Source organism: Onychostruthus taczanowskii, unplaced genomic scaffold (assembly GCF_017590055.1).
Source record: "Onychostruthus taczanowskii isolate IOZ18803 unplaced genomic scaffold, ASM1759005v1 scaffold37, whole genome shotgun sequence".
NCBI lineage: Eukaryota > Metazoa > Chordata > Aves > Passeriformes > Passeridae > Onychostruthus > Onychostruthus taczanowskii.
Genome location: NW_024501126.1, coordinates 1870830 through 1885908, shown reverse-complemented (window position 1 = coordinate 1885908; position 15079 = coordinate 1870830). Strand labels below are relative to the sequence as shown.

The window sequence follows — 15079 nt, the reverse complement described above, 5'->3', positions numbered from 1 at the left end:
GCAGCAGATGGAGGAGGATGGATGAATTTTATCTACAGATATTAAAACCATATTTAGAACAGGATGCTGTTGCAAGATGCCATAATGCTCTAAAGGATTTGTAATGCTTCATAAGCTGTACTTTTGCTTATTAATAAATACTAATTTAGTTTGTTTCCTCAACCCATTTCTTACATGTTGACTTCAAAGGTACTCCATCATGTACATGACAATTCTCTGATAACCGTTGAGCAAATGCATAAAGTAAAGCACACCAATACCCCTTGGAGACATGGCAATTCTCAGGAAAAATTCATCTAGAAGATCTGGAAACTTTTAATTTATGACTGAAATATTTTATATACATTTGTAACTGCTTCGATAATATATGCAAATTTCTAGCACTTTGTGCTAAATGCTGCTAATTTGTGAATAAAAGCACAGGAAATACACAGGGAAAAAACAAAGTTGTGTCTCAGCTAAAAGCTAAGCACAGTTGTCTATAGCCTAAAGGGTTACACTTTTCACCCACTGCGTCTAAGCAAGCAATGACTAGGCCTGAAAATTGCCAGACCCCTGCTGAATTTCTTTTACATTGCTCTGGGGCCAGAAGAGAATGAGAATAAACCCTGGATGCGTCTCTGCTGTACCAGAAAAACACATACCGGTTGATTTTTAGCATGTGTATTTCCACAGCTGCCACAATTCAGAAAGTCTAACTTTAAGGCTGCAGCAGTATCAACTTATGCTGCCAATAACTTGTCCTCTATAGGTGAGGGTCCAAAGCCATGCAGAGTCCCCAGGCAGGTGCAAAGGAGAGCTCCTTATTGCAAAAGCCAGGCCTTTATCAGCTACATACTTTTAAATCATAACAAACATAATCCAACCAACCACCATACACCATGATGTGAACGTGTAATTATATAACTTGTTTTTCTACCCCTAATTCACTGAGTCTACTTTGCCATAGTCCTCTTCTACTTAGCTAAAGTACCAGGCCTGAGCCATGATTCTGCAAGGCCTTCCTTTTGTAAAGTGTTACTAAATTACAACTATCAGTAATAGTCCTTAACTTTTGAAAATGGTCACATCAACACATCAGCTCCAAGGGTGCTCCTCAATGCTCATTTGGGAACAATGACTGCATTTTTCCTCTTCCACATACCTATTTATATTGTACATGACACAAGAAAGACTGGTATTTTCCTGTCTCCCTAGTTCAAAGCCAACAGAGAACTTCCAGGCACTGTTGGATCACCCACACCATATGTGCTGGGCATCTACTTGTGAAAAGCCACAGAGAACAGCTTCAGTAAATCCTCTTGGTGGCTGTCAAGGGCCAGCCAGGGAAAGACTTGTTTTTGCCAGTTCATTATGAGTCACATGCCTGCAGTTTCAAAATATATAAAATTTTCCATACCTTCCTCCCAACCACATCTGGCAGTCAACTTCACAGATATTTGTCTCTTTGAATACATGGGTACCTTTGAAAACTCACCTCTCTGTGCAGGTTCTAAGTCTAGGCTTCTTTAGACCTAGGTTTTCTTCCCCTGAAACCATTAGCAAAACTTGTCTCAACGACTCAGTGTGAGGAGCTACACATTTTTTTGAGATCAGTTTTGGGTTCTAAGGCTGCTAAAACTCTTAGAAATAACAGATTAGAAGCAAGGCACATTATCTAAAGGCCTGAATAATTAGATTATCTATTTCTTTAAAGAAAAAGCCATTTCTTCTTTCCATCTGAAGCACACACGGAGTAACATGCATTTGAGGGAGAGTGTTTTAGGAACCACTTTCCTTCCATCTCCACGAGGAAGCATGTCCAGTAAAAATACTGAATTGAAATTAAGTCTGGCAGAAACAGTGAATGCCTTGCACAGAGAATCTAAATAGTATTCTCGACTCTCATATGAAAAGCACACAGAGCACTAATAAAAACCATGTTCAAATAGAATGACAAATACTTTTAAAAATCTGCTGTCACCTCTAAAAGCTAATTTTGGAAAAGAAAAAGATAAAAATCGCACAGATAAGCATATTAATGGTTTCCAATCTCTATTTACAAATCTCATAAATCAGGTAATGAGTAATATTAAATAGATAAATGATGTTAATAGAACATGAAAAATCCTAAATGCTAAAATTTGCATCCTGAATCTGCGAGTGTGCATGCAGTACATTAGAAAGGAGGAAACTGTGAATTTCATGGATTAAAGCATTAATCCATGAGTGACTGGCAGGAAGAATAAGGAAGAAGAATAAGAAAAACACCACGTACAAAGCAGTCGGTGTCCTTGGGTCCGTAGCAGCCCCCGGCGCACTCGCGGTGGCAGCAGTCGCTGACGTAGGGCCCGTAGCAGCGGCCGTCACACTGCTCTGCACACACGGTCTTGGTCACTGCACGGGCAGGAAAAGGGACAGCGTCACACACGGGGCCAGGCACTGAGCTCTCTGACTGCTCCATGAGCGAAACATCCACAGCGTGCTGGGAAAACCCCCAGGAAGGGAGGAAAATGCCTCAGTGGTGCTAATGCTCGCATCCAGAACACCTGCAGGACACCCACATCCAGAACACCTGCATCCAGAATACCTACGGGACACTTGTATTCCAGAATTCACAGAATCACAAGGTTGGAATAGACCTTAAAGATCATCGAGTCCAACCCAGCCCCAACACCTCAGCTAAACCCCGGCACCCAGCGCCACATCCAGGCTTTTCTTAAACACATCCAGGGGTGGTGACTCCACCTCCTCCCCGGGCAGGCCATTCCAGAATGTTATCACCCTTTCTGTAAAAAACTTTTTCCTGCTATCCAACCTATATTTCCCTTGATGCAGAATGTCTGTAGGACACTTGTATTCCAGAACATCTGCATTCCAACCACCTGCAGGACATCTGTATCCAGAGTATCTGCACAGCATTTGTATCCAGAATGCCTGCACAATCTCCTCTTTAGGAGCACGCACGTTGCCCAAGGACTGTGGAGAAGGAATTTTCAGTGTGCCCGCTTACCCTTGAAAATTCATGAGGAATGTTACTCTCAAATCATTAGTTTATTTAAACAGGATATGAGACCGTCTCCCCAGCCCCCAGAAATAACAGGAGCCCACCAGTCGCATGTGAGTTTTCCCCACCAAGAACAGCAACGTGGAGTAAAGGAGCACAATTCAGAGTGAGACCACCAATGTCACAGGCAAATGGTGCCCGTGATGGCAATCCCTTTGGCAAATTGGAAAAGAACAGACTGCAAACTTGGAACACGTTTGGAAACACCACTTGCTATTTCTAACTAACACAATCCTGCCTCCATTCACAGACTGAAGCAATGAGATCTACCAGCTGGATTGTTGTTCCACACCACTGGGGGCTTCACCTTGTGCAAAGAACAGTCACCCAGTGGCCCATCTGCCTCCCCTCCCTCACTCAGCTGTAAACTCTGTCTTTATTTTATGGAAAAAGAAATTGGTATTATCCAAACTATACCAGCCACCATTGCCTACCATGCTGTCAGCTGTATTTTGATAAAAGCTGGGATGATACACTTCTGCAATTAACTTTCAACATCTATTTTTTAAAAAGCATTTAATTACTTCTCTATTAAACACTTTCAGGAAGAAAGAGAAAACAAAATTCAATCCAACTTTCTGCTCAGTTCTACTATTTTAATGTATAAGTAACACCTTTATAAGTACATTCTGATCCAAAAATCCCTTCACTACTTGCCAGAAATGCTTACGGCAATGCTGAAGGTTCTTGCTACATACAGTATTTATTTAGGACATAAAAATGTAAATAACTAAAGAGAAGTGATTGTTTGTAATCTACAGAATAAAACAATGCAATTTTAGAGCATTTTCATCTTGCTGATAACAGAGGAAAGCCCCCAGAGAGAAAGAAAAGGCTTTTGTGGCTTTTGCAATCTAATTTGAGAAATTTGGGAAATTCTATGAAGGCACTTACTGTCAACACTGCCTGAAAAGAACATTAAAAAGATTTGTTTATTTAAGTGACAGTACTGATAAATATTAAGAGAGATGTGAAACAATGGCACCTGTGGTTGTGTGCCACCAGCACACTGTGGTGACAGTGCTGGCTCATGAAAATGAACAAATTCTTCCCTAGTCTGTGTGCCTTGTTTCCCACCAGCTCAGGATTTGCCCTGGACTAGGCACTGTCTGGCTCACAGAAAGGCAAAGTCCAGCCTTATCCTGACTTAAAGGAGGCCCCAATTCCCAGTGGAGGGCACAGAAGCCAATCAGTTCACCCTACAACCCAAACCCTCTATTCACCTATGCCACTGCCAGGGGAGCAGCTGGTCCTGGAGCCAAGGGCCACCACCCAAAGTTTCTGCCTCCCCTTCACCATGGCACCTCAGGCTTTGATATGGTCACAGCCATGTTTTGCCTTGTGGCTGTGCCTCGAGGCCATGCATGGAGCCCACTGTTAAAAGCATTCCTTGCTGTGTCCCACTGCTATTGGATGTTTTGCTTAAACTCCAGGAAGTTTTGGTGTAACGCCCCTTTGTGTGGGTAATCAATGTGAGCCACCTAATTCACCTCTGATTTATTGACCCCAGAACCAGCTGCTGCTGCGTGTGGGCCATGATGCCCACTCTGCCCATGGAGCCACTGGTTCCTCCTGGAGGAACAACTCAGCTGGAGCATGGTGCTGATAACACCAAGGTTTTGGGTTTGATCTTGGGATGGGCCATTCACGCCAGGGCTGACCTGGAGGAACACAGCCCTCTCTTTCTTCAGCACAATACTTGAACTGGATGCCTTCAAAAAGCATCTATTGCTTCTGGTTAGGCACCAGCTCAAGGAGGGTTTCTACCACGCTGCTCAGGATAGGGAACACTGTGGGTTTCCCTGAAGCAAAATTAATAATTGCAACAAAGGTTTGTCGCTGTTCTTCCCCAGCTGTTTATTTTTCAGGGAAAACAAACAATGCCAACAGAAATGCCAATATGTTATTCCAGGAAGAGGCCAGAACATATCATATGTATCTCCTGCTCCACTGCATGCCATATTTGCATTATAGCTGCTAGTGAAGGCCCAGCTCTGTGGAGAACCTGTCAGGTGTCTTCAGTGGCACCACACCAAGATATTAATGAGCTTAGCAGGCTCTGGATCTTAAGGACTCACATTTATGACACTTTAAAAGGAAGTTTTTCCCCAGAAAATAATTGCCTTTCCCACAAGGCAATTCTGTATACTGTCTGAAGGTCTGAAACAATCTGATTGCTCAGATGCCAATAAACACCACTCACCAGTTCAGCTTCCTGCAATCATTTTCAGGGGGTAACCCCACAGGAAATACATGTAGCTGCAATGGTTTAAAAAGAAAACAAGCTCCCCCCCTCCCCCCCAATTACAATCAATTGATTTTATAGCTGTAAATCAAGACCTATCTAAAAGGGTGAATTATAAATATTGCCCAAAATGTCAAACTATTTGGCATTTCAGGTGCCAGGTACTCATATCTTCACCCAACACAGTAGTGAGGAGAGCCTCACTAATCCCAGCTGAGATCCCAAGCTTCAAAGCAGACATTTTGAGGGTCAGCACAACTACCTGCCTGGATTCCTACAGATCGTGTATGTGATCCCAAGAATTTGGAGGGTTCAACTACACAGAACTGTCACAGTCAGGGCCAGGACCAAAGGACAAACACCAGAGTCCTGAAAAATGTGCTGTGCATTGAAATGGATTTCTGGGTGAGACTGTCAACTTCTACCAGCATTTCACAGCAATAAACTGTGATGAAATGATCACCTCATGTACATGTGTAAATTACCAGTCTCTTTTATATTTTCCCTTCATCTTTAATTGTGTCAGGACAATATCAATCCATGAAGGACAAAATGGGAAGTAACTGAAATCAATGAAAGCGTTCCCAACATGCAAAGTTATTAGAGCAGTACAAGGCTTTTAATTAAAGATGCTGGCTCCAAGCAGAAATGTGGGTTTCCCTGACTGATCCCAGCTGCTGGTTCAGCTCTTTCTGTGTGCCCCACCAGGCTCCTGCTTGCCTTTTGCTGCTCTAATTTGGCACCTTCTCAGCAACACCAGCTGCACAAGGACAGCAGAAATACACTTGTGCTCTGACCACACTCTTGTACACAGAGTCAAGGTGCACTTGACATTTGCTAAATGTTTCACGTTTGATTTATAGGTTATAGTTGTCTTTTTGCATGTCCTTAATAGGGTCTATATTCTAATTTAGATTGTTGCATTTTCAGTTACATTCCTCTGGGGGAAAGTGCATAATCTGTCACTTTATTAAAGTATTGAATTGTAAAAGTTTTAATTTCTGCATAAAATTCCTAACAGACATGAACACCAAAAATTTTAACAACTTAACCATAGATTTTTGAATTTGATTAGTGACTTCCAAAGGCATTTGTTATTATTATTTTAAGTGGTTTACATTCTATTCAGTGTGTGCCCAATACAATTTGAAAAATAGAGTCTTTCTAAAAGTATTTTCACATTAGCCTTTCCCAACACTGAAACAAGTTATATCATCTCAATTTCAAATTCTTCCTATTAGCATCTACTAATATTTTAATTATAAAAGTAAAAAGGATTGCCAAGTGTGTATAACCCTGGAATTTTATCTTCTCTCTCTCCTAACAGAACAGCTTGGCTTAAATTTCCTATTAATTGTCTTCTTAAATACATGAATTTTCTTGTCACATTTAGAGAGACATTAGAACAGAGTTAGATGCAGGTGGTATTTCAGACAGAGTTAGCAACAAAGACATTGCTGGAAGGCAACATAAGCAGCTAGGTAGATGATATTCATGAAAAAAACAAAGGGATTTGGGGTTTTTTTTCCATATGTAATTTGAAATGAAAGACACGGATTAAGATCTTTCATTTTTTATCCTTTCCCAGGAAAATAATTTAAATCTTATCTTGGGAGGGGGGCTCATTAAAATATTTTCCTTCAATCCTCAAAAAAAAAAAAAAAGAAATTATCAAAATTAAGCTCTGAGCTATTTCTAGGATCAAAATATTTTGGCACTGGCTGTAGCACTGCTGGAGTATTTTCCTACACGTGTTGGAAAGAAGTGCACCCCCAAGGTGACAGGGTTAATGCAGACCCAACGTGCACAACACAGCTTGTATCTGAAAACATTTGTGAGACCAAAAGCCAGGCATGTCTTTTAAAATCATACATGAAGGCAGCAAAAGCATAGTCCCACTTGCATTTTTATGTTTTGAGCCCCTACACAAATTCTCCCTCTTGGTTTCAGTCAGTTTGACAGAAACACCTTGTGCAAAAATCCAATGAAGAAATGCCCTTTAACAGCCTCTTCCTTCAATCATGCTGCTTGTCCAATGTCAGCGAGGTCATGGAGGCAAAGAAGGAGTCTGTGATGTAAAACTAATTCCTGTCCCTGACCATCAGAGTGGGCTTGAAGGTGAGAGGATGAGGAGTAGTAGTCAAGTAGAAGAGTGTGATCCATGTATCTCCCTGACACTTGGATGGGTTATGGCTTTTCCTAGTCTATTATTTTAACCCCATGTTAAAAGGTTGTGCCTTAGCCTGTCCTCACTGTTTGGATTTGCAAGGAGAGCCACTGTGGAGGGACAGAGAGCTGTCACTCCTGGAGCCAGCCTTCTGTGCAGCCCTGCTGAGCTCCTGCCTTCCCAGCCCTGCAGATAAGCTCTTCTCTCCCTGGTAATTCCACATTAATCCACCAATCAGTTCCCTCATCTGAGAGCAGTGCTTTGTGGAGGCTGAGACCATGGGAGCTGATCCTGCCACATGGACCTCTGCAGGTACACAGCTGGACTTGCCATGAGGCTGGAGACACAGCCTGAACCAGCATCACAGGCTCCTTACAGAACCTAACTGCCAAGAACTATTTTAAACTATTCTTGGCTAAGAAAACCACACAAGGCCTCAATAAATCTACTTGTTTGGATGAGTTATGCAGTTTCTTACAAAGTTACTAGTTCTAACAGACAAGCTTCTCACTAAGAGAAAAAAACATTAATTCTAACCATTATATAAAAAACTTGGTAAGTAGAGTCTAAGTCCCTTCTAAGTCCCATTATCTACTTCTTTTCCTGATAAGGAGCACTGACTTCCTCAGAGCCTTCACAAGGACTGCCAGCAGAGGAAGGAGATGTCCCAGCTCAGTTCAGACAAAGAAGAATCTGCTCTGCATCACTGTACCTTAGTCCTACAGTATGGCCTGAGGCGTTTTTAGCCATGCCTGTAGAGAGAGCACAATATGAAGCTGTGATACAAGAACAGGTTAACTTTAGCAGAGCTGTAACTGGGAGCAGGTTCTCCAGCAGAATCAGCTGGTGCTGCTAAAGGGAAAGCAGCTCCTGGCAGGGTGGCAGAGCCTTTGCAGGTACATGGCTCTGTCCCCTGGAGCAGCAGGGCAGCTTGGATTTCCTGCTCAGACTTATCAGACATTCACCTCAAACTGTCTGCCAGTTCTAACTCCATCCTATCTCTCACTCCAAGTAGTCAAAAAAAAAAAACAACTCAAAACCAGAAACTCAAAGATCAACAAACCCCAAAAAGCAGCATCTCTGCACTGTTCCCACCAAGTCCCAGGAAAGAGGCAGATGACTCTGGGCTGACTCTCCTCAGCTCAGAGCTTAGCTGGGGTGTTCACCTGGGAGTGGCTCATTTGTCACAGTCCTTCCTCCCACTTACCAGTCAGCCAAGGAAACAAGCATAAGATGGGGAAGTGTACTGTGGGGGAGCTCCCAGCAACCACTTCACATCCCAGGAAGAGTGATTCCAGTAAAGGCAACTGGTTTTCACCCTCTTGTAAGCAGGAAAAAGGAAAAAAAAACTTGTAGAAAAAACAGCCCTCCATTTTCTTCTCTTTCATTATCATCTGCTAATATTGTGACTGTACTTCTGGCTCCTTTGTGCCTATGTGAAGGAGCTTAAAGCTCCTTCAGGAAGGAAGAAACTGATTTTCATGCTCTCTAAATTCACAAGGACAGAAAAACAGTGAGCGACCCTTCACTTACTACTTCCTTCACAAAAAACTCTATTATTCTCTCTTTCGGTACAACTCCAATATATTCTGAAGTTATTATAAAGAAAACAGTTCTGCACAATAACTAATATTCCCAGGCTACCATTGAAATTAACAGACTATTTTGGCATCAGGAACTTTGCAGCGTCAGGTGGTCATTAAATATCTCCAAATCTGCCATCAATATTCTCAAGAGCCACACTCCATGTTGCCACCAAGCAGTGAAAAGAAAATTCAAGTTAGCATAAGGAGCTTTAGAAAGCCCAAGGGAGGAGAAGAAAAATATCATTCAAATGGGTAGAAAAAAAGAAAAAAAAGGCAAATCATCTATTGATAAAAACATATGGGGAAAAAAAACCCCTCATATATTTTACACTTATACTGAACCCAGAATTTATAGTACCCCTTCACAACTGAAAGAAAACAAGTAGGATCTCTGCTACATTGTTTTCCAATCCTTTGTTTCTCACTCTTACACACTTACAGGTCTGGCAGTGATTCTCTGTGGGTCCCCAGCACCGTCCTGTGCAGGACTTGTGGCAACGACCACCTACAGGACAGACAGAAAAAGAGAGATTGGAAATGTGCTTTCCTTTCATTCCTTTAACATCCAGCAAGTGCAAGAGACAGAAGTCCACCTTGTCTTTGGAAGGTTTTTGTACTTTAGCAAGGCTGAAACGGTGCCTGTAAAAAAGGCCCAACTAAATAACCAGACCTAGTATCAAACTTACATGAAATACAGGTACTAATCTAAACGCTTTATACTCTAAACACCTTTCTGCTATGCATAATGACCAGGACATTTTAAAACAAAAAGAAGTATGTTCCTCAGTCCTCCAGACTTGCTCAATGTCATCACTCAGTGCTATCACTATTGCTTTCCACAGCCCATGTAAAACTGCTGATTCCTTCACAGAAGGAGAGATGGCTGTGCTGGAAAGGCTGTAGAGCTACTCACCTCCTGTTCAATTTCATCTGAACAATTGTCACAGCACATGTCACAGTTGAGACAGCCACAATACACAGAGCATCACCACACAATTTCAGAAAGCCCCAACCCATACAGAGAAAGACCTCACCACTTCAGAAGGCTTCAGGCACCTGCCCATACACAGCAACACCATGGCACTGCAGAAGGCTGCAAGCATCTGCCCTTGTTGTTCTTCAGCCCAGCCTTTTATCCCCTCCTGTTGATGCCCTGCCCCTGTGTGCCCTCTGCTCCCTTTGGTGGTTGCTCAGTGCCGCGTGTCTCGTTACCTCCAATGCTGCTCACCTGCTGCTCACAGCTGTAGCTCATTGGAGATGAGGCTGGGCCCAGCCCCACTCCCAATCACCACAAACTGTGTGACTACACTGATAGGTTTAGTCCATGAAGGAAAAGAACTGTAGGTGCTTTCAATGTAAAATACAGCTGTAAGAAGAAGTGTTAGCAATGGTAGGTTTTTATAAACTACCTAGTAATTAGTAATTGAAATCCACTTAGACTGGGTGGGGTTCAGTTCACGTGTCCATGTCATGGCAAAATGCTGACCCATTTGAGAGGGAAGGGTAAGCAAGAATAGCCGAAATGTTCTCCTCTGGCTGCACTTCAACACCACTGGCAAGAGCGCTCGGACAGCCCCACACCAGTCTGGGCTGAGAGGGAAGGGAGATCCCATTCCATGGCTGCCATCTGGACACGGCCAAAGTCCAGGCACACTCCTAGGTGTGGCAGTGCCTGAGGGGTGGGCAAGCCAGCCCTTCACAAAGCCAGAGCTCATGGGATGAGCCAAGACACCCAACGTAAATCTTGTGGAAGACTATGCACAGTCCTTATCACTGCGCTTTTGATCGCAGAAACCCAACCTTGTGTTTGATTAAACTTTTATACATCACTGAGTACTGCTGAGATTGTGTTAACTGAATTTCCCCTTTGAACCTGATCCAGGTTCAATCCTTTCAATCGTGTATTAACAGCTGCTGCTGCTAACACTGCTCCATTACACTAAATCAAATACTTGCCACATGCCCTGATGGGAGACAGCGCTGGAGAAAGTGCAAAATGTTTCTCAGCTAAGGTTGGATTACCCTGAAAACAAACACTTCTCCTCTTACAGCAGCATGCTCACACCTGTGAGATGTTACAGAGCTCAGCAAACCCACCCTGATGGTCATGTGAAGTCAGACTCTGTCACTAATTTTTCAAAGCCAGCATTCCTCTCTTGGCATTCCTGGTGCTATTGATGATGCTGCCTGGTAATTACCACACTGAATGCCAACTACCTTGTTAAAACTACCAGCTCCTTGTTGCATTCGTGTTCATTTAAAGCAGTTATTCTTGGGAAAGATTGTTGCTGATATCACCAGCACATAATTCTCTGTCACCTTCTACCATCTGTTTATTAGATCACAAATGTACTATAACTACATAAATGCAAACTCATTCTGGCTGACAGGGAGGACACTCCATCTGGCATGAATAATGCAACTTTAATCAGTAATAACAATTATTATGATTATTAAGAGACTACTGGAACCCTGCACAGAAAGCAAATATATCCACACTGATTTATAAGAATGAAAGTTTAAAATGGTGAGGTAAACAGCAGATTAAAAGAAGAATTTTAGCAGATGAGGGTTGATAAGGTACAGGTTGTTAGCTGATTTTGGGACTCGCTGAACTGAATAGAAATGCTCCCCTGGAGGCAGGTTTATTACCTAGCTACTCCTAATCAGCAGGAGGAGCAGGCTGGATGCACACTCAGGGAACCTTCCCATCCCTGCTGGGGCAGCTCAGGAACCACAACCCAGGCTCCTCCTGCAAGACTCTCCTCTGTCCCAGTCCTTCCTTGAGGTCCAGTCTCCTGCCTCTCTTGGCTCAGAGGTGTGGAGCTCAGGGAGGAAGCTGGAGGCCCTGCATCCAGCACCATAAAGCACAGGTCACTTGCAAATACACATTCCTGAGGCACAGTGAGGCAGCAATTTGGCTCTTCCTGCCCCTTTTTGTCCCTGGATTCCAACCCCTTCCAAAACATTCTGTAAACACTGGGCTTTCCTCTGTAATACTGCTGTGGGATAACACAGAAGGAACTTCAGCATCCCTCCAAATGATCCCTAACTAGAGAGTCTGCCCACACCTCTGTAAAAGCTGTACTTGAAATACAAATCTTCATATCTGAAGCACCTAGGTGCTGAGCTGATCCTCGCTGTGCAGCCAAAAATTTATTCAGCCACCTCTATTCCTCCTGGAAATAAAAGCAATTCAGCATCTTCAAAACATCATTTTAAAAATTTTTTTAACTTGCATGCCTGCTGCTGGTACATGACTTTGTTTGGCAGTGTCAGATGATGATTTGCATTTAAATAGAGATATTTAACAATAAAGCAAGAAAAGGCTGCCAGTTTCCTTTTTTCTCACTGGGAACTCAAAAGTGTCTGCTTCATTGTTTTCACTTTTCTCAGCTGTACAGACACAACCAGGAGCTGAGCTTGTAGGCAGCACACCTCTGAATTGCATTGTTTTGTGTCCTTTTGAAGGTCAAATATACTGAGAATTAAAAACCAAACTTCCTCCAAATAGGGTATCTATATTGGCTTGTTTTTTTAAAGAGAAAAAATAACTTTCCTTGCTCTCAATATGAACTGGTCCAGATTCTGCCCTCACATCCTTCTGTATTTCACCGGGTTTTCCCCACTAAGGGAAAATCTGTCCTGTAATAAGGACAGATTGAAACCCATTAAAGACCAGCTCTGCAAAATTAAGACAGAAATAGTCCTGTGGAAGTCAACATATGCACTTAGGAGCATAACAAGCACTCATGTGAGGAGCAGGTCTCACAATGAGATCTGTATGTCAGGCTTAAATGATAATAAATGTATTGGCCCTAAGGTTGACAAGGCCCTTGGAGGAATTACACTACTACTCACAGATCTTCCTGTATATATTTCTTAGTATTTTTACACTGTGAGGCAACAGATTTGAAAAGAAAAAACTATGAAACAATTTGTGGCATAAATCATTCCTGTTATTCCTTGTGTCTAAAATATTCTAAACATACAGCAGAAAGGGCTAAAAGAATTTGGCCAAAAAAACCTCTCTGCAGGGCACAACCTTGGCCCATTTACTTGATTCTCCACATTAGTGAAGGCACATGTTTTCCTTTTGCAAGCAAGACAAGGAAGGAAAGAACCTACAAAAGTCTCCTCCCCATTACAACTGGGATACTGGAGTACATTTCTGCTCCTGAACAGTAGCATTGTTTTGCATACACAGTGCCAGTTTGGAGGCTTCCATAATTTTCACAGGTTTTGTAATGAAATCTAGGTTAAGAAAAGGCAGATTCCCACTGGAACATGAGAATTAATTTTGCTTTGGCAAATTGCACACAGAAAACCAATGTTTTGTCTCCTGGGCTGTCTTCCCTTGGCTAATTATCTTGGCCCTTGGCTAAGATCTTCCCAGATCTGAATTATGGACTCTGGGCAGAGCACCTTCCTTGTCGTTTCCAGGATAGAGTTTTATTTGTGGGAAATGCTTCTGCTTTCCCAGCCAGGGAAAGTCACCAGCAGAAAATGTTTGCTCACTAGCTTGGGAAAGACCAAGGTTATTTCATCCTTGTGTTTTCCTGAGAATTGAGAAGGGCTTTCCTTTGACTCCAGACTGACTTTATTATTTCAGAAACAGTAAAACCACAAAGGATTAAGTTACTGACGAGACAAGAAAAATGAAGTGCTCCTCTCAGCTCTAAGCTCAGTGTCATACAGAGAAGAAACCCTGCCTCTTCCCCATCAGCTATGCCAGCTGCCTTGAGCAGACCCCTCTCAGTAGGAGAAGGAAAGCAGAAATAAGAGAAGAAATGTCTCACTTTGCACAAAGCTTACATTTACAGATGGTTTCTATCTGGTTATAAATCATCATTCAGTGTTAGGATACCTGCAACACACTGATACGGAAGTGTAAATAAACACAGACAAAATAAAATGGCTTAGATGGTTACAAGCCATAGTTTTAGGCAGCCTCTTTACTTGCCTAACAATCTAAAATAGTTGATTAACTATCAAAACAGCTATAAATAATTTATTAGCTTCTGTAAGGTGCTTATAAACTCATCCTTTCCCTAAAAAATTCACTCTTGCAAAAATGCTAGAGACACCATAGAGATGTTTCTAGATACAATCAGCCCTAAAATCCAAGAAATTCCAGGTATACTCTGTGGTAAGAGTCCCAGGCTGTTCTTTGCATGGCTTAGGTGAGGGTTTTTATAGGCCTGTGTGTTGTTTTTCTAGGCAGCTAAACTCCTTAGTTCTGTGCGTGCATAGATAACAAAAGCAAATGTAATTCAAACACTGCAACACAGCATTAAGGAGAATTAAAGATACTATTGTTGTGATGGATTGTTCTACCTTTATCAGGCCATAATGCTTTCCCTGTCCTTGTCTGACTATTCCTATTGTCCCATGTTCATTCATTCATTCACACTTCTTTGTTAGGTAAAAATAATTTTGCATTTCCTACCCGCCCTGTGCTAGCCTTCAGATCTCTCCTATTGATTTGAAAGTTAATTACCTAAGAGAGTCTCACACTTCCCAGGATTTCCTTCCCTAATGGCAGGAGAGACACATGCTGCAAGAAAAAGTAAAACTTTCTGTAAAAGAAGAAAATGTGTTATAGAAATATCTAGTGCTCATTTTCTCTACCTCTGTAGAAGCATTATGGGATGCAGAAATCTAAGGGTCAATTTCTCCACTGCTAACAAACTATATTCTTTCATTCATGTCAGATGAATTCACCTAAGGATCTATCACCAAATAGTTTTCCAATGTAGGATGAGTTCCATAAAATTCAGGCATTTCTTTAACAAGCTGTACCTGCATTGGTATTGTTACCTTTATTGCAAGAAACCGACTTTTCTGTCTCCTCTCTGTATTTTTGCTTCTCCCCTGAAGTCTCCATGCCCAATGGACTCCCTGTACGAATATTAATGGGATCCCTTTACAGAGTAAACTCACGTAGGGTTCATAAACAAGCACCTACACTGTGGAAAAGCACAGCACCTGTTGTGGATCCATCCATCCATCCATCCATCCATCCATCCATCCAT

The 15079-nt window shown here is 42.2% G+C and overlaps 1 protein-coding gene across 2 annotated transcripts in view; it reads right to left on the bottom strand.

The window, feature by feature from the left end:
- ERBB4 (erb-b2 receptor tyrosine kinase 4) overlaps nucleotides 1–15079 on the bottom strand; it is a 575852-nt gene that overhangs the window by 166006 nt on the left and 394767 nt on the right. For both annotated transcript variants that reach the window (XM_041411680.1, XM_041411681.1), the window contains exons 5-6: nucleotides 9484–9549; nucleotides 2258–2376 (exon numbers count right to left, since the gene is read on the bottom strand). In XM_041411680.1, the coding sequence (XP_041267614.1) occupies nucleotides 2258–2376; nucleotides 9484–9549 (185 nt within the window). The remainder of the gene's footprint in view (nucleotides 1–2257; nucleotides 2377–9483; nucleotides 9550–15079) is intronic.